Source organism: Cylas formicarius, unplaced genomic scaffold (assembly GCF_029955315.1).
Source record: "Cylas formicarius isolate icCylForm1 unplaced genomic scaffold, icCylForm1.1 PGA_scaffold_8__14_contigs__length_24414737, whole genome shotgun sequence".
Lineage (NCBI taxonomy): Eukaryota > Metazoa > Arthropoda > Insecta > Coleoptera > Brentidae > Cylas > Cylas formicarius.
In genome coordinates this window covers 3,160,552-3,181,150 of record NW_026844361.1, presented here as the reverse complement: position 1 = coordinate 3,181,150, position 20,599 = coordinate 3,160,552, and the positions used below count along the sequence as shown (strand labels likewise).

The 20,599-nt window shown below is 35.0% G+C and overlaps 1 protein-coding gene across 19 annotated transcripts in view; it reads left to right on the top strand.

Annotated features, from left to right (window-relative positions):
* The window catches only part of LOC132706607 (osmotic avoidance abnormal protein 3), a 37,297-nt gene that overhangs the window by 8,617 nt on the left and 8,081 nt on the right, over positions 1–20,599 (top strand). For 15 of the 19 annotated variants that reach the window (XR_009619607.1, XR_009619606.1, XR_009619608.1 and 12 more), the window contains exons 2-6: positions 6,223–6,517; positions 16,708–16,922; positions 17,927–18,521; positions 18,581–18,783; positions 20,349–20,594. Coding sequence is in view for 14 of the 19 variants with exons in the window: in XM_060678035.1 (XP_060534018.1) it covers positions 6,245–6,517; positions 16,708–16,922; positions 17,927–18,521; positions 18,581–18,783; positions 20,349–20,594 (1,532 nt within the window). In the remaining 5 variants the exon portion in view is untranslated. The remainder of the gene's footprint in view (positions 1–6,222; positions 6,518–16,707; positions 16,923–17,926; positions 18,522–18,580; positions 18,784–20,348; positions 20,595–20,599) is intronic. The other 4 variants (XM_060678036.1, XM_060678039.1, XM_060678037.1 and 1 more) reach the window with 1 other exon arrangement.

The following is a 20,599-nucleotide window of genomic DNA, read 5'->3' as shown; positions in this document are numbered from 1 at the left end:
GCTCTATTAAGATTAAACAATGAACAGAGAAAGAGCAATGTGAAAATAAAATAAATCACAGAAAAAGTAAATAAAAAATAATAAATCGAACAGGAGAAATAAGTTTGTTGAAGCCGCAGATAAAGCGGCTTCAACAAACTAAACAAAATAACTTCCAAATTTTAAATCCACAGAAAAAGTAAATAATTTTAAATACAAATTATTACAAATGAGCTTATCTTATTTTTAATTATTATTATGGCGCAACAAATGTTCAAAAATATTTCCTTCTATTTGGATACGCCTTTTTGATGTATTTTTTTGGACTTTTTAGCATAAACGATGTTATTCTCCTGTACTCGTCTCGAATTATATTTTCCATATCTTCTTGCGTTGCATTCACATAAACACGATCTTTAACATATTCCTACAAAAAGTAATCTGGTGGTGTTGTCACATGATCGATGGAGCCATCCAATGAATCCACCTTTACCGATCCATTTCTGTGGGTAATGATTCGAATATCGCTCATATCAAATATGGCGCTGTCGTATTTTTTTTGCAGGTGTGTAAACTAGTATTATTTTAGGTAATAATTACAATATTAGAAAGATGTACGTTTTATGTACGTAAATAAATATATTTTTATTCGTCACGCTTTTTTGAGTCACCCTTTATACTTTCTCATAACTTTTGTCGTTACTCAGCCAGTACAATTTCATTATGTAGATTGTCGTATACGATTCCGAGCGAACTATACCTATAGGGGCAAAGTGTTTGCTAGGGAAATTTAATCATCCCATTTTCTTAACGACCCTCTTTTTATGAGCCGCGTCGTGTTTGTAGAACGCTTTAAACAAATTGTTCGGCGTTTGTCGTGCCCATCGCCTCGCGTGCTCCCGCATGCCGGGCAATTTATTAAGCAAAAAAATACCGTAAAAGGTAATATAATTGTTATTGCCTGTCGGAGGGTGGCGGTCGTATTATATTTAGATGTGGATATTATATCGTTCGCATTCGAAACGGAGGTATACCCAATCACACGTCCGAATGCTAGGGAATCGATATTTGTGCTGTATTTCAGACCGGTCAATAATGTATTAGATCGTTTAAGGGGTAATTTTAACGGCACAGGTTTGAATAACCGAGCAGGTATAGTAGGTCAAAAAAATGGGACATCACGTTTCTAGAAATGTCTGGGGGCTTGACAGTATTATCCTCTATAAGGATCATCTAACGTTGCAAATATAGCGTTGCAGTATCTCACGTCTCAAATCGATTTTGAATTTTGAGCAGCGGTAACTACCATTTTTGATCAACAGAATCTGTGAATCGAACGTGGTTGGTCTCTCAACACCGGGAGTCGATAGGCACGCTGCATACATTCGCTTTTGTTTTTTGACAACTCGTCGAGACGTGATCTCTCAATAGAAACTCACAGGTTTCTTGGTTGTATTAATAATTCGTTAAAATAAATTAATAGATTTAATTGAATGAGCTGAGCTACTGGAACTATTAATCGGCTGTTCGCTAGTGATGCATAGCTGGTTAGCAGATGAATTGGAGTTTCCTCCTCTTCTAAACACAGCCTGGATATGCTCTCGTCTTCCATCCCCATATTATAAAAGTAACTTTTTAGATGGGACTGTCCTGTTATTATTCCTCCAGCGTTTCAAATTAAGAGCCCATTTTCAGATTTCCACCTTCAACCCTATATTGAGGTTCTTATGAGCACACAACAGTATTGCATAAATTTCCGCTTGGAATACACTCAGAGGCACAGATATGTGTCGTGGGAGAGCTGCCATATAGATCAGCTCCAGTCCCAGTGTCTGATTTGGATCCGTCCCTGTACTAGACTAGTTGTCCTTTATAGCATATGAAAGCCTAAGATAGCATCAATCCTGTCCGTTTTCATAGCTCTAGACAGATAGCATTTGTTGCTCTCCCTCTGATCTTGGCTTCCAGTTTCCCAACACCTGCTCGAGCCCTAGGGGGCTTCCATCGATTCATTTGTTGGTTTTCAATGAACCGGTCACTATTAGGTCGCATAACTTTTTCACTCGCCTTAGGGCTGCCCTAATATTTTGTCTCTCAGCAGAATGATTTCGATCAACTTCATTTGCAAGCGTAGTTGAGTATTTTGTACATTACTTTTTGTTTTAGTGTCAAATAAATTGAAACAATCTTCCATTGATTGAGTTCTTCAGCATATCGAGCATAAGCAAGATTTTCATATGCATAGAGTGTGGTAGTAACTATTACCAGACAGCATCTGTGCCTCCCACAAGTGGATTTTGTTCTTGAAGTGACTATACAAATTTGTTATTAACTGTCCCCCCCTAAAACCATTTCAGCATTTTCTCTTTGCTTAGCCATCTGTCTTCACAGTAATATATCGTCATATTCGGCTGATAATCCCTCCAAAAACGCATTGAAGCGCTCATTATCATATTCATAACATTCTGGAGTCGAAAGGTCTTAGAAAATATGTTCTGTTGGTGAATAATACAAGGATCATCAAATCAACTTGATTAGACTTTTACGTTAGCCGTCTTTTTTATGCTACAACAGTTCTTGACAAACTAATTTGTCCAAATTCATTTCATACAACGGGCCGCGGGTTGCCCACATGCGCTGTAGACATTTCGTTAATAGTACCCAACCAACTAGGTCTTACTATTTACAAATCTTCTGGATTCCTCCTGCGTAATAACTTAATTTTGCTGATGTTTCGAAAAATCATCCCGTTGGCTTCTTCAGAGCTTGACTGAAACTAGTTCGCATTCTACTCTGTACTTGCTCTAGTAGGCTCTAGTAGTTATCGCAAAGACTCCACCCGAGGAAGGTACTCAATGTATGAAGGAATGGAGAGAAAAGCAGCATGTAAACTGACCTTACAAACGACAGCAAAATTGGATGAACGCAGAGGTGAGTGGACGAAAAGATTTATAACAGATATAGAAACTACATACTACCTCACTCAACTTATATCAGGGCATGGGTGTTTTCACGAAAACCGGGATAGGTTTCACGTGACACAAAGTGAGGAATGTCTATATTGCCGCTGCATAGACACTGCCTACCACTAGTATTTTGAGTGTCTAAGATGGGAAAAAGAGAGAATGGCAGAAGAATATTTTGACCGAATCACACCAGAGAATATCTTGACAAAAATGTTGGCCAAGTGAATACAACTGGAGAGTTGTCAATGACCGAGCAATTGTGAGCGAAAAAGACGAATATTAGGAGAAGACAAAGAAGGTAGCGACACAGACAGAGTATAACAACTTATTAGAGTAAGTAATGCTGCAACAGTTCCAGAGATACGTCCACTATAGAAAATTTTACATTGGGTGTTTACAGAAAATCTAGGCACACAAATCGATATGCATTGTCACGTCACCATGCGGCCCAAAAATCATCGGTGATCAACTCTCTTGTTTCTTCTTCTTCACGTGCCATCTCCGCTGCGAAGGTTGGCAATCATCAATGCAATTCGTATCCTTGAGACTGCAGCACGAAACAATTGGTTGGAGTTACATCCAAACCATTCTCTCAGATTACGCAACCATGACATCCTTCTCCTTCCGATACTCCGTTTACCTTGGATTTTACCTTGCATAATCAGTTGTAGCAATTTATATTTTTCTCCGCGTGTAATATGCCCCAGATACTGCAATTTTCTTATTTTGACCGTATCCATTATTTCACGTTGCTTGTCCATCCTCACAAGTACTTGTTCGTTTGTCATTCTGCCCGTCCAGGATATCCTTAAAATTCTTCGGTACGTCCACATCTCAAAAGCTTCTAGTTTATTCAGGCTTTGTTTATTCAAAGTCCAGGCCTCCACGCCATACAAGAGGACCGAGAAAACATAGCATTTAAGCATCCTCACTCTCAAACTTAAGCTCAAATCCCTGCTGCACAACAATTTCCTCATATTATTAAAAGCACTTCTGGACTTTTCTGGTTCTATAGGTATAGGTTGAACAGAGATGGTGATAAGACACATCCCTGTCTAACACCTCTTTTTATTTTTATTCTGTCTGTCACCTCATTGTGTACCCTTATCACGGCCTCTTGTTGGTAATACAAATTATTTATTATTCTTATGTCTCTAGAGTCAATGTTTTTACTTTTAAGCAGTCTTATGAGTGTTTTATGTTGGACGGTGTCAAATGCCTTATTGTAGTCCAGAAAACAAACGTACACATCCTGATTTACATCTAAGCACCGCTGCGTTAATACGTTAAAGGCAAACAGTGCTTCTCTAGTCCCTAGTCCATTCCTAAAACCGTATCCTCGTTTCTTGAAGGATCTGTCTCTTTGTCCAGTATAAATTTTAGGACAAGATCCGCATTTCAACCTGTAGACACCTGATTTTTGAGATTTTGGGCATTTCGTTTTATTGTCTTTCAAATATTTTCTTTCCTATTTTGTTGTTCGTTCTGAAAGCTATTTTGATACCACATTTTGACAAATGTTTTGGTTAGTTAGAGAAAAATCTATCCATTTAATTGAAAATACTATTAAGCAATCTACAACAGATTTATATCTCTAAAGTAGGTTTGATTATGGGAAACCCACTTAGTCCTTTGTTAGCCGAGAGATAATTTGAAAAATATCATACTAGAACATCCTTTAAGTAAAAGTTTTTTATGATGGTATAGATATACTTGGATGATGTCTTTGCTTCCTTTGTTGGAACGGACAGACAATTGAATTCTTTTTTCAATTACATCACCTCATTACATAATCGTATAAAATTCACTATCGAGATTGAACAGGATAACTCTATTAATTTTTTAGACTTAACTATTACGAAAGCGCAACACAAATTAGATTTTTCAATATATCATAAACCTTCCCACATGGACACAGTCATACATAACAGCTCAAATCACCCTTATACGCACATTTAGCTCTTTTATACACAGCTTTCTTAATACGCCACTCTCAACAGAAAATTACAACAAAGAACTTAATATCATTAAATAAATTGCACTGAACAACGGCTACAATCCGTCCATTATAAATAAAATTATAAATAAAAAACAAATCCAGACAACAGTAAAGTCTATTTATCCGAAACCTAACACAGAACATAAACCATTTAAAACAATTATATACATATGAGAACCTAGTTTAAAAGTTTCAAAACATTTGTCAAAATGTGGTTTAAAAATAGCTTTCAGAACTAACAACAGAATAGGAAAATATTTGAAAAACAATAAAACGAAATGTCCAAAATCTCAAAAATCAGGTGTCTACAGGTTGAAATGCGGATCTTGTCCTAAAATTTATATTGCACAAACAGGTAGATCCTTCAAGAAACGCATTAACGGACATAAAAGCGCGTTTAGAAACAATAGCCTGGTTTCTAATTATGCTACACACATAAACACAGAAAAACACATCTTTGAGGACAAAAAGTAGAAAATTAAATTTATTGGAGGCAATAGAAATTAACAAAATGAGACATTCAAATGTATTGTTTAACGATCAATTAGATTTAAATATCTCTCCTTTATTGAACTTAAATTCTCACAACAACTTTAATTAAGTTTTTATGGTAAAAGCCACCTCAGTTCAATTTCAAAATTTAAACAATTCTGCTCTCCTCTCTAATAATTTCCACATTAATGAGATTAAGCGTTTCATCACAAAATATATTTCACCACAACCTTCTATTAACAATGAGTCCGAAAGCAATCCCACAGTTGCCACTGTTGTCTTTCTTTATATTTAAAACATCACTGACCACATATAAAAAGTTTTTAAGAAATATAACTTCAAACACAGATTTACTACTTGTCAAAAACTCTTTCAACATCTTCGATCCGTCAAAGACAAAATTCCATTTGAGATGCCAGGAGTTTATAGCATTCCATGCAAAGAATACATTGGAGAGACCCGACGAAAAATATCAACTAGGCTCAAAGAATATGAAAGAGCATCAAAACCACACATCAATCTTATTCAAAATTTTCACTAATATGGGAATCAGTCATCCGATACAATGTTCATACCTCTCAGAATAGAGTATAGTATAATGCGTTTCAGTTAAACTCTGAAGAAGCCAACAGGCTAATTGGCAGGAGGAATCCAGCAAATTTGTAAATGGTATTAAAGTAGCTTGTCGAAGTTTCTTTGTAAAATTAAACTAGAACCTTTATTAATTGATGAATTGTTCGCTTAAGCCGGTTCATCGTAGTGAATGTCTAATCTTTTTTCCTCCAGATGGACACGTAGTACGCACGAAATGGCGGAGAACGTCAAAGTGATCGTGAGATGTCGGCCGATGAACAGGAAAGAGACCGAGAGCAATTGCAAGGTAAAAATGATAACAAACGGTGACGGAGTGAAGAGCAAACGTATGTTGCAGTGCGTGGTGAAGACCAACAACTGCGTAGTGGAGATATGGGACCCGGGGGAGGGGCCCTCGTTTCCCAAAACTTTCACCTTCGATTCCACCTACGACCAAAGTTCGACCACCGAAGCGATCTACAACGATATTTGTTACCCCTTAGTCGAGGTAAGGTGGTTCGAGAATGATCTAGATTTAAATATCTCGCGCGCTCCTAAATACGGAAATCGTAGGTTCCGATTATTTAGTAAAGAGAACGTTGACGTGATTTTTTTCTGCTTGAAGCAGTGACAATTTGCTCTACCAGTAGCGTAACGCGTAAGAGATAAATATAATTAAAATATTACAATTATAAGAAAATAAAATAATTATAATTAAACTAAAATATTATAAAAATTATAATTAAAATAAATAATTATGAGATGTTTTTAATGATTTTTTTTTAATTTTACACGCATATAAATAATGCTTCAAAACATTAGGGTACTAAAAAAGGTCCGTTTTTAAAGAAGTTAAATACAAAAAATACAAGCATGAAATTAATAAATTTATTGTTGTAGGCAGTAATAATTTTAGCAGTAAAACCCTAATCATTTTTTATGCTTTTATTTATTTGTTTAAGTTAAATAAAAGATATTTTTTCATCCTGAATACTGCTGCCGGTATTGTCAGATTCGACGTCACTTTCATCGCAGGATCCAGTATTTTCTGAGAACTGGGAATTAACTTTTTTAATCGCAGGCCCAATATTAATATTTTGATTGATGAATAATGTTTTAAAAAAGAAATAATCAAATTGATAAACTTTTCTGCGCTTGATATTGCTGCTGTTGACCAAGTTACGATAATTATTAGATGTACAAGACAATGGTGAAGTTATTGAAAGATTTCTAGAATTTATCTCAAATACTCGCCATAAAGATATTGAAGATACTATGTTAAAATCTCTTGAGAATAATGGTTTGAATATAACGAATTGTCGTTGTCAATGTTATGATATTGCAAGCAATATGTCAGGCTTATATTCAGGTGTGCAGTCACGAATAAAAATAATTTATCCATTAGCAAATCTTGTGCTGTTCATTCCATAAATTTAGTGAGAACTTATGCAGCTGAATCTGTAACCGAAGCAGTTGACTTTTTTCCATTTTGCAAGAACGTTATATTTTCTTACCATTTCAACACATCGCTGGCAGATTGTTACTGCATACGAGTACAAGTTTAAGACTTTTTCTTCAACTCGTTGCTCTGCTCGACATGATGCATGCTACGCAATAGAAAAAGAGTGGGACTGGAATGATTGTCGCACTGGAATTTATTGCTAGAAATAAATGTATGGTTCTTTGGCATTATTTTTACAAGACATGACAGATAAACACTTCTCCGAATATGAAGAAAAAGCCAAAGCACTATCTGAAGTACAAAATGCTTATCATTATGATGGCCGTCGTAAGAACCCCCCGGAGTCACGGGAGACTGAAAGAACAAATTTTCGAACTAACGTTTATTATCGAATTTTAGATACTTTCAGTGTGCAATTGGTGCATTTACGAAAGTTTAATTTTTTTAAAAATTTGTCTCAAGTAGATTGAAAATTTGTGCAGATGAATTAGTTATTAAGTATATAAGTATTCTGATGATTTGGAAGGAATTTTAGAGAAATTCATTTACACTATCAGCTCAAGAAGTCGCTATTAAACACGGACGATGTACACCGTGTGCTAATTAAAACGATCCACTATAAGGTCTGGAAACACATAGGAGATACGAAAAAAAGTTTACTACAAAAGTTTCTTGGACTCTCCTGAATATATAAAATATTATAATTTGCTATTTTAAATGGCACACCCTGTATATATCGTCATCTTTGGTGAGAATAAAGGTCACTTTTTTAAGAAATTCCTATTTGAATATTGCATAGTTTAGGCAGAAATTGAGGTTATGTGTTTTTTTTTTCATATTTCGATTGCCCCATATAAAATTGTGTTGTGACGTTACTGATCCAGCTATTGCAACCAAAATTTAACCACACACTAAGAAGATGATGCACTACTCAATCAGTTTGATAGATGCCCCTCAGCTTATACAGGGTGTCACAAATTGGTGGTGCCGTTCAATTAACAAAATCTCAAGATTTTCGAATGCAACAACCTATATTTTTATTCAGATATCAATTCTAGGACAAAAAACAAGGAAAGTTTGTAACTTATTTTATATTTAAATTTTAGTTACTTTTTCAGATATTCGTTTAAGATAAGCACCCGCATAAATTCTTGTTGAATGAGGTCATTTGTTGGAAATATTAGGTATTTTTTAAATAGCAAAGACACGATACTACTTCTTTTAAAGGTTTAATACTTCAAATATACGAATAAAATCTATTGCCAACAATACAGCGTGTCCATTAATACGTGGAGATTTTGAGAATATCGACTCTATACTACTCGTACAAACTTTAACAGATTTAATAAATCTTCAGAATTCATACTTAATAGTTGATTATCTAGCTTGATTGAAAATACCTAATAACAAAAATAAATAATTAAAGTTTATAGATTATCCAAATACAAATAGAATATATGCTAACAATAAACTTGACAACGTTTTAAATAGGAATTTGAAAAACAAGAAAAACAAACAGAAATATATACCTTAATGCGTCAAAAAAAAAAAAATGTGATGTCAAGGCCAACTATATTTTTAAATATTTTGACATTTTATTACTAAATATTTCCGGGCTTTTGAGCCGTGGTCCCGAGATTAAACTCGACGTTTCGTCTACAAGTGCGGTAGACATTTTCAAGAGCGGCGATGCGGTAACGGTCGAAGTGTTCTTCCGTACTGCTCTCCGATGACTGGTTGGTTGACCGGAAGATCTGCCGTATTTAAGCGCGCTGTAGTGGGCGTGACCTCGGTGGCGGGCTTGGGTTGAGCTTGTCTATGTAAACACGTTGTTTTGTTGATGACCTGAGTCCATGTTTTACTGATATTGAGACCTTCTTCTTTTCTATTGAAATTATTCCGATGTTTTTGAATTTCAATAGCTTCTCTGAAAAGACGTGGATAAAAATGTGGTGTTTTGTCCAGTACCTGCGTGTCTTTGAACATGATACGATGGTCACCTTTGTCAAAAGCATGTTCTGCCACTGCTGATTTTTCCGTGTGTCCAAGCCGGCAGTTCCTTTTATGTTCCTTTATCCTAGTTTCAATGCTTCTCTTTGTGGTACCTATATATACCGAGCCACAGGAACACGGAATGCGGTATATCCCTGGTGAAGAAAAGGCGTCCCTTGTATCCTTGGCAGACCTGAGTCTTTGTCTGATTGTAGTCGTTTGTTTAAAGACGACCCGAACGTTGTGTCGTTCTAAATGTTTACCGATCCTGTCTGTGACGTTCTTAATAAAAGGAAATGATACATTCCCTTGAGGTTCCCTTGTCGTATCTCTTGTCTTAGATCTTCTATTTTTTATAGCTTTTTGTATTTCAGAGGTGGTATATCCGTTATTTTTCAGGGAATCGGTCAAGTGATTAATCTCTTCACGTAGGTACTTGGGTTCGCTAATCCGATTAGCCCTTGTCATTAAGATTTTTATTACCCCCATTTTCTGTCTCGGATGGTGATTAGATAATTTGTTCAGGTAACGTTCCGTGTGAGTGGGTTTTCGATAAACTTTATGACCCAATTTTCCATTTGGTCGCCAAGGGACGCCTTTTCTTCACCAGGGATATACCGCATTCCGTGTTCCTGTGGCTCGGTATATATAGGTACCACAAAGAGAAGCATTGAAACTAGGCTAAAGGAACATAAAAGGAACTGCCGGCTTGGACACACGGAAAAATCAGCAGTGGCAGAACATGCTTTTGACAAAGGTGACCATCGTATCATGTTCAAAGACACGCAGGTACTGGACAAAACACCACATTTTTATCCACGTCTTTTCAGAGAAGCTATTGAAATTCAAAAACATCGGAATAATTTCAATAGAAAAGAAGAAGGTCTCAATATCAGTAAAACATGGACTCAGGTCATCAACAAAACAACGTGTTTACCCAGACAAGCTCAACCCAAGCCCGCCACCGAGGTCACGCCCACTACAGCGCGCTTAAATACGGCAGATCTTCCGGTCAACCAACCAGTCATCGGAGAGCAGTACGGAAGAACACTTCGACCGTTACCGCATCGCCGCTCTTGAAAATGTCTACCGCAGTTGTAGACGAAACGTCGAGTTTAATCTCGGGACCACGGCTCAAAAGCCCGGAAATATTTAGTAATATAGTTTCTGGCCGTGAAAGCCTAACATCTTTGATTTTGACATTTCTTTATTGTTTTGATGCCAGATGAAACGAACATTTTAAGAGAAACATTTTTAACTAAACTTTATGGATCGAATTAAGGAACACTCTTTAGTTAACTTTTTTTTATATATTTATTTATACCAATTTGTTACCTTGGTTAGTTAGTCTATAAACTTTAATTATTTTTATTTGTTATTTGGTATTTTCAATGAAGCTAGATAGTTAACCATTAAATGTTTCTTTAAAAATGAATTCTGAAGTTTTAATAAATCTGTATTGTTAGCAATAAGTTTTATTCGTATATCTGGAGTAGTTTTAAAAGAAGTAGTATCGTCTCTTTGTGCTATTTAAAAAATACCTAATATTGCCAGCAATTCAACAAGAATTTATATAGGTGTTATCTTTGAATATCTCAAAAAGTAAGAAAAATTTAAATATAACATAAATTACAAACGTACTATATTTTTTATCCGAGAATTGATATCTGAATAAAAATATAGGGTATTCCATTCGAAAATCTTGAGATTTTGGTAATTGAATTCGCCAAAACGGACCACCTATTTGCGGCACCCTGTATAAGCTAAGGCGCATCTGTCAAACTGATTGAGTAGTGCATCATCTCCTTAGTCTGTGGTTCAATTTTCGTTGCAATACCTGGGATCAGTAACGCCAATTTTATATGGAGCAATCAAAATATGAAAAAAAACATGCAAAATTCGAATAGGAATTTCTATAAAAAGTGACCTTTATTTTAACCAAAGACGCCAAAAATGTCGATATGTACAAGGTGTTTTATTTAAAATAACAAAATTGATGTCGTAAGGGACAGTTTTGGGACACTCTGTATCCACAAAATTATAATATTTTAAATCTTCAGGAGAGTCCAAGGAACTTTTGTACGAAACTTTTTTTCGTATCTCCTACAGATCGTATAGTTCGTCGTTTTATTTGGCACACGGTGTACGTTCCGCCCAAGGAGTATGTAATGTGTTATATTCTCGGAATGTCCGAATGTAGACATTGCACTACGTATTTTTTTGAGAATTCCGGCTACAAATTGATCAAGAGAAAGATCTTTTTTCACTTTGAATATAGTAAAAACGTTGTTACGCGCAAGTATCTATGGGCTAAGACAGACGTAATACTTTGGCCCCACTGTCTATTGAGGTTAAACTAGTCCATTTATCAATTAATCAATACATTATAGTTTAATGATTATTATTTATTTTGGTGACACTTATTAAATATTTATATGTATTGTTTAATCATTATACGTCAATAAAATAAATATAATATCTAAACAATGATAATGAATCCATAGAATTTCATCTATGAAAAGGGGCTGCATGTCAGACAATGCTTTCTTGTCCATTTTTTTAGGAGACATCTTAGGTAAATGAACTTCAGATGAAAATATATCTTCAATGACTAGATTCAATCAAATAACGTTCAACATAGTTTTTCTTTTAAAAATCCGAAATCGTCATATATTATAAAAGGAGCGGACACGGAATGGGATAAAACAACTATGCTTGAAGTCACGTGATTCGGGTCGGGTCACTGTGCCGCTTACTTCGTTGTACTCATTACTAAATAATCAGACTCAAGCTTTCGCCAGCATCTAAGTCAAATTGTCCTATCCGTAATTGCATTTCAGTGGCTGGTTATAATTTACCTTCGATGTATCTTTCGCACCCTGTATAATAGACAAAAACTTCAAAGACGAAAATTATAGCCGACGTTCTCTATTAGAAAGAGGTGTAAATCAAATTCCACTTTGTTTGCGGTTCTTTAGTTACGGACAATAATTTACCCCCGAAATAGGCGATTTTTAGGGACTTTTCGTTTTATGCGCGTGACCGAGACACAGAAATTTTGCAAAAAACACTTCCCGCTGACGCGCAGCCTCCGCAAATCACATGGGCGAGTGGACTTTTTTAAACGGAACACCTTATTTTTAAATTTTGTTTTGAATTCCTGAAAAAAACTTTTTTAATAACATTAATAATAATGCATAACTAAACCTAATCTTTTATCCAATATTTTAATTTTTATAAAATAATATTAGTTTTTACGCATGCAAAAAAATACGGTATTAGCGATATTTGAAGATGATAAAAGATAAAAAAACGGAATTTGAATTAGATGCTACATGCTGTGTAAATAAACGACTATATTTAGATGATTTTTAATTGCAAAATCTCGAACTTCCTTAATGGCACACCCATGAATATTATTATTTTTTCTGAAAAATCTATAATTAAATATACCTATTTTTAAAACTTTGCCATTTATTTTAAGTTTTCCAATATTTACTCTTCTTTCTGTCTAAGATTAATATTAGCCATAAAGTATTAGCCAACAGGGCTCTGTTAATATTAAAAATTGAACAGGAGAAATAAGCTTTGTTGAAGCCGCAGGTAAAACAAAAGTTATTTGCAATTTTTTTGGAAATAACGGCCAATTTTTAAATTCACAGAAAAAGTAAATAATATTAAATACATATTACTACAAACGAACTTATCTTATTTTTAATTATTATTATGGCGCAACAAATGTTTAAAAATATGCCCTTCCATTTGGATACATATGTATAGCTTTTTTCATATATTTTTTTGGACGTTTTAGCATTCGTCTTGCGTTGCATTCACATAAACACGATCTTTAACATATCCCCACAAAAAGTAATCTAGTAGTGTTGTCACATGATCGATGGGGCCATCCAATGAATCCACCTCTGCCGATCCATTTTTATGGAGCTCCATCTTGCTGAAGCCACATTTATTGAGTCTTAATATGTTATCAACTTCTTGAAGAAGTTGGGGTAAATTATTCTGAAAAAATGACCAATCATCTCTTATGAGAATGACAGTTCTTTTCACATCCCTTACGCGATAGAGGCGCGTTAGTAGAAAATTTAGGTTAACGCTATTTTGTATACCTAATCAAAACTGGCTTTACTAATATGTGACTAGGAAATAGTTGATCATTTTTCAAATGACTCAAAGGTAAGTTGTTCATAATTTTTGTTAAACAATAAGACTTGCGTTGCATGTAACGGCCATCATACATACAGAGGTGACCATTCCTGAATTCAAATCAGAATACTTTAGTTCACTAAAAAAAGGAAAATTAACATATATATATATATATATATATATATATATATATATATATATATATATATATATATATATATATAGATGCTGCTAAAAGAGTATTCGAACGGGTAAAGATATGTAAGGAATGTCATAGGGATTTGGTTGGTGGTGATCGACAAAAAACCAGAATATACGACAAATCTTATTTTTTCAAAAATGTATCCACTTTTTAAGCAATATTTTACTTCAAATTTGTTATTATCAAAATACGAGATGTTTCACGATTGATGGTATTTTAGACATTTACTGAGAACAGTTAATTGGATTGTTCTGAAAATTTGGTTAGATTCAAAGCGGCTATACTCTATCGCTGTAAAATATTTTTAAAGCTACGATGTTAGCGCTTCTTCGGAAAAGTAGCATCACCATTGAATTTTTAAATGGGATGCCATGTATATTATTCCATTTACGATTCGCTAGTACTTAATGATTGTTTTTGAATAATACGTTCCTATAAATGTCTTTAGTGGTTTTCGAGAAATTAGATATCTTTTCGATTAAAACATAGTTTCCATTAAATTCTTATTACTGCGACACTGCAGCCAATATAAAGTTAATTTTTATTAATTATTTTTTTAATTAATATCTGACAGAATTTATTAATATCAAAATCAGTTCAACATTATGCAGGGTTGGTCAAAACTATCGATTTGTCTACCAGATACAAACATGGTGAAAAGTGCAAAAAGTACATTTTTTTAAGGGAAAATCCTGTTTATTATCACATATTCGAAGATGTATCATGACCCTTTACCTAAATCGTTTGGTTTTGTGAAAAAAAGCAGGGAATAACCTACCAAATTGTCAGAACAATCCAATGTACCATTCGCCGTAAACATATAAGGTAATGTCTGTTCATAGATATAAGAAAGTGACCAATTGCTTTTGAATGGGATTATTCAAGGGTGGTCATCAACATACAATGCAACAAGATTATTACCTAAAGTTTAGGAATTTAAATTCAGGTGAAATTGTGGTCCGTAATAGAAAATAATTTTATACCTACCTGTGTTTAATATTCTTTGGTTTGATATACTACTTAGGAGATGCTCCCGCCCAAATGTAGAAAACAATATTCTATTGAGACTAAGGAAGTTATAAACAATGTTTTTTGACTCTCATTCAACGTGGTGCCAGCAAGTAAGTATCTTTAGAAGAGACGGCCACATTGACGAAAATTCATTCCAACTTCAACGTAAAATTTACCAGTTATACGAAGAATATAGCGTGCCTACATTAGATATCTTAATTAGGAGGCTTGAAAAAGATGAAACCGGTGTTAAATATGGCAGAACTACCTTATCGAAGTTTTAATGGAATCTTTTAGAATTCGGAAATGCGACTGGAATATCTAGAAAAAATTAGGATTTACAGAGAACAACAAACGTCAATTATTTACTTGGATGAAACCTGGTGGGACACTTATGATACCCCGGAAAACGCGCCATCAAAAAGAGGAAAAAGAATAACTATTTTGCATGCTGGCTCTGAAGATGGTTGGATTCCAAATGGACTTTCTCTGTCTGCGAAAAATATTAAATTAGAATAAAATGGATTACCATGAAGACACCACCGCTGGTTTATTTGAAAGTTGGTTTAAAAACAAATTAGTTCCAAACACTCCTCCTAATAGCGTCATTGTAATGGACAATTCAAGTTATCACAGTAGACAGTTGACTAAAACCCATGTGACACAAAAGCAACAATCTAAAACTACATGTATAATAACGACATTTATTTTCACGAAGATTATACCAAAAAGCAATGAATTGAGGTTCTACAAAGCTTGAACCTACAAAAGGAGTATGTCTGTGATAATTATGCATAAAATCTAGACCATACAGTTTTAAGGCTTCCACCTTACCACTGTATATTTAATGTTTTTCCCCGTGTTAACTCCAATGTCCTCAAACTTTTAGAAACCGAAGTTTTTAACATCCCTCCACAAAGTTGGGCAAATTCTATTAAACATATAGAAAAAGCAGAACAATCGTATATCCATATTGCAAATAATATAGAACAAATAATAATTGGAACAGGAGATGATAGCGATAGTGATACTGATATACTATGTGAATAATTTTAAGTAATTTAAGTAGGTAATAAAAATAATTTGTAATTTTATTTTAGATTTAAACATAAATACATACATAGATAAATAAATATTGTTTAGTATCTTTCCTAACAAAACCCCCTAATAATTAAATTCTAAGCAAAGTACGGACCTGTTCGGCCATATTTCATTCTTAGAGCTTGCCCGGGTCTTTCCTTAATTCTTATCAGTTAGTCACTTTCTTATATCAATGAACAGACTTTATCATGAACCGTGAAACACCTCATATATCCGATGTTTTACAACTCTTTTTAAAACCTTATTGCAAAGAAGATATATTCTCATATGATTGACGTAACATAAGAGAGTTTACCTTAAATTGCGACAGTAAATTTCATTCATTGGTTTGGATTAAGAATATTAATTCAAATTTAAAGGAAAAAAACAGTAAAAAATACATATGATATTTGATGTGTCCAAATAAAAATGTTCAGTCATCATTAATTTATGTATTTTTACGATTTGTGTTTTCAATAAACATTAAACTGTTTTGTCTTTTATTTCACAAATATTATTAACTACTTAGTTTTTTAAACCATTTATCGGAGTTATCTGATTCACCCTGGCAATAGAGGGCGCAGCGACTCCGGTTCTCGAATTTGTATATCTATTATCTATGGTTGCAACCAAAGTTGCTAAAAAATAGCCCTTATTTATCCGATTTGGCCCGAACGAAACATCGATCTGGAATTAGAGTCGGATCCACATTCACAACTTAGATTATTTCCTTTCAATAACACCCTGTATGATAGCCAAGTGCAGTTAAGGTTGTGAATTAATTGTCTAGAGCGTCTTGGAGGGTTACAACGCGACGATCTTCGTCTACGGCCAGACCGGCTGCGGAAAATCGTTTACGATGGAGGGGGTCAAAGGCGGAGACCCCGCCCACAGGGGCGTCATTTCCAGAACGTTTGACCACGTGTTCGAAGCGATATCCGTCACGACGGGGGTCAAGTATCTCGCGTTGGTCAGCTACCTGGAGATCTACAATGAACAGATTCGGTATAAAACTTTAATAGCTTTATTATATTATAATTATAAATAATTATAATAATTTAATACGTCGTCCTTTACATGCGTTTTCGTCCGCATTGTAATAATGTCGTCGTATTTATAACAATAACCATGGTAAAAATATTAATAAATACCTACAATATGAAATAGAGAACCACATAATTAAAAAGGAAAAAAAAACTAATACTACAACAACGAAGTTGTGAAGATTGTTAGGATGCACAATTTAAAATTATTTAAAGTATACAGGTGACTCAAAAATCATAACGAATACAACATACAGTTTTTTAAATGTAACACCCTATTTTTAGTTTTTGTGATGAATAAGGGACACGACTATTTATCACGTATTACATTAATAATTACAAGAAAACCCTTTGAAAATCTATAAAAGGGCACTTTTTTTGCGTTTGGTTGTAGCTAGTGTTGCAGCATCCAAAGCTATATGGCAGCCTGATATATATAATACATACATAGTATGTATGTATGTATATATATATATATATATATATATATATATATATATATATATATATATATATATATATATATATATATATATATATATATATATATATATATATAGTTTATTTATTTATTTTCAAGCCTAGCAGTTTTTTATGAAACTAGGTATAGTTTTTTTAACAACTCTGATTCTTATGCCAAGTGAATGAGGACTGTTACCGGAAACTCACTATGCTGTAATACACAGTTCAAGGCATACCATTCTATATAATATTGTCAATTTTCTGTTTTTTATTATTTAAAAAAGCTTTTTGCTATTTTATTGTACAACCTTATTTTGCTATAATTTTTCTTTTAACTGTTTGTAAACGTTTAATTACATTAGGCCAAGTGATACCTCGATAGCGTTTCCTTGGCATTTAATGTGGTACTATTTCATAAAATTTTTCTCGATTCGATTTTGAACGAAAACGCATCCAAAAAAGGAACCGACCTTAAGTGTTGGGATGAACTGATACTCGTTGTAGGGATTTACTAGTGCCAAACGATAAAATGGCCACCAGCAGCACGCTGAGCCTCAAAGAGACCCCTAACGAAGGGGTCACGGTTCCAGGCCTGACCCAGCATCCGGTCCACAACGTAAACGAGTGCGAAAATTTCCTCAACGTCGGTTCCAAAAATCGCATGATCGGAGCGACGCTGATGAACCAGAACAGCTCCAGATCGCACAGCATCTTCACCATCAGCATCGAGCAGATCAGCAATTTGAACAACAACGAAAGTATACGGAAAGGAAAGTTAAATTTGGTGGACCTCGCGGGTTCCGAGAGGCAGACCAAAACCGGAGCCACCGGCGACCGTCTCAAAGAGGCGACCAAAATAAACCTGTCTTTGAGCGCGTTGGGAAACGTTATCTCGGCCCTAGTGGACGGCAAAGCCAAACACATTCCCTACAGGGATTCGAAACTGACGAGGCTGCTGCAGGATTCTTTGGGCGGAAACACCAGGACCTTGATGATCGCGTGCATCAGCCCGTCGGACAGGGATTACATGGAGACGCTGTCAACGTTGAGGTATGCGAACAGGGCGAAGAACATCCACAACAAGCCCAAGGTCAATGAGGTGAGTGTTTTTTTTTTTTCGATGACGAACGTTAGCTACTGATGCTACGTCGACGGCAGGATCCCAAAGACGCGATACTACGTCAGTACCAGGAAGAAATCGAGAGGTTGAAGGCGCTGCTCGAGAACCAACAGCCGACGGAGGCAGTGGCGCTGAGCGAATCGATCGAGATCAACGACAACGTTGACTTCGACGCGAAACGGGACCATCTGGTGCAGCAGTACCAGCTCGAAATGGAGAAGCTTAAGAATCTGCACGAAAGGTAAGTCTTGCAGGAAATTCTTTCTTTCCTTCTACACGAAACATGTTATATTGTGCCCCCCAGCTCCTGGTTAGTTTTGCTTGCTTCTTCTGAGCTGACTCAACGACCAAGTTTTTCCTTTCCCATCGTACCATCTGTTTTTTTTCTTAATTTCATTGATATTAACAGGTCAACAATTTTTAAACTTTTGGAAATTAATTTCGATTCTTTATAATTTAGGCCTCCTAAATTTAAATCTGATAAGCATTTTCCTCTATCACGTAATGATATGAATGAATGAATAAATTTAAACATTATTTTTATTATTACAAGATGATATTTGGGTCGGATGGCGATGTGAAGTTATCGGTCTGGTTTTCTGTAAACAGAATGACCCAATGTTGGGTCAGATTTTCTGTTGATTAGAATATCTGTCAATGGGAGATTATTATTAGTTTCCAAATCAAGAGTAATTTAGTATAAAGCATGTTAGGGTGTATAGAGTTTAAAGCCACGAGGCTAAATAACAAAAGTATCATCAACGTTGCGTTTCCATAAATTTGGTCACGAGGACTCATAGCTGTTCCCGACATTTTTCAATTAAGATGAGAAAGTCTGGTTCCAGATTCTCGGATTTTAATATATCTGCAATAATATTGAGAGTTTTAGGAATAGGGACTTTAGAAGAAGGATTCTAGGTCGAAACTAATCATAATATCTTGTGGAACTAATGTAATGTTTTTTAATTGTTCAATGAAATGAAAGGAATTAAGTGCGAAACTATCAGTTTTCCCTGTAAAGGAATTTTAATATTTTCCTAGAGAATATGTTGGTGCTGACATTAGGTCGAAGGGGTAATCCGGGTTTGTGAATCTTAGGGAGTCCGTCGAGACGAGGAATTTTCGAGTCTGATAGAGAAGAAGCCTTAATAACAGATTTAAGTTCCATAGATGGTGTAGGATCTTTTTTAAGTTGATGATAGGATTTTTTCCTGATATTTACTAGTGTTCATGACCACTTTTCCTTTATGTTTTTAGAAATTAGAAATTTTAGGATTTTTGCGGTTTCAAATCGAGTTCGTTAGTTGTTGGAGACAGTTTATTCAAGATAGACTCGACATTTGAAATGACTTTCAGTTTTGTCATGAATCATGTTTGAAAGAGTATCGAATGGGTCAATCATCCTGTTGGCTTCAGAGCTTAACTGAAACTGGTAACAGTAACTTGTGGAAAAATTAATACTGTTAACATTTTTGAATTCTGAATGTTCAAAACCCTCAGATATTGAATTTGCTTTGCAGTTTTGATGTTAGTTTTACTTGACTTTACTATTTCTTGAGACGTATTTTGATCCGGGTCATGTCATCGTTTCCTGGATTGTTGTAAAAACATATTTTACCCTTCCAAAGGGCTCTTTATTTGCCGCTACTTGCCGCCATTGTTAATCGTTCTGCTTCTTGCATTGCTAGACCAAGCTTGGCAGCTTCGGTTTCCAACCTTTTCGTTACTGCCTGTAACTCCCAGCTTGCTAATATTTTACTGGTTCTTATTATTTCCTTCGACGCTAAACCAAAATGTACTGTGCAGCGAGAAAAACGAAAAAGAAACGATCCTGAAGCAGATCCAAACGATTAAAGAGGAATACGAGGCCAACATCAGACAGCTGAACGAAGAGATCAGGGAGAATAGGAAGAAGGACGCGAGCTCCAAAGAGGAAATAGTAAAAAGGATCGAAGTGCTGAAAGCGGCACTAATAGGAGGCGAAAAGGCGGATGATAAGGAGTTGTCGGAGAGGCGGAAGAAAAAGAAACTGGCAGCCCAGAAAAGGGCGAGGTGAA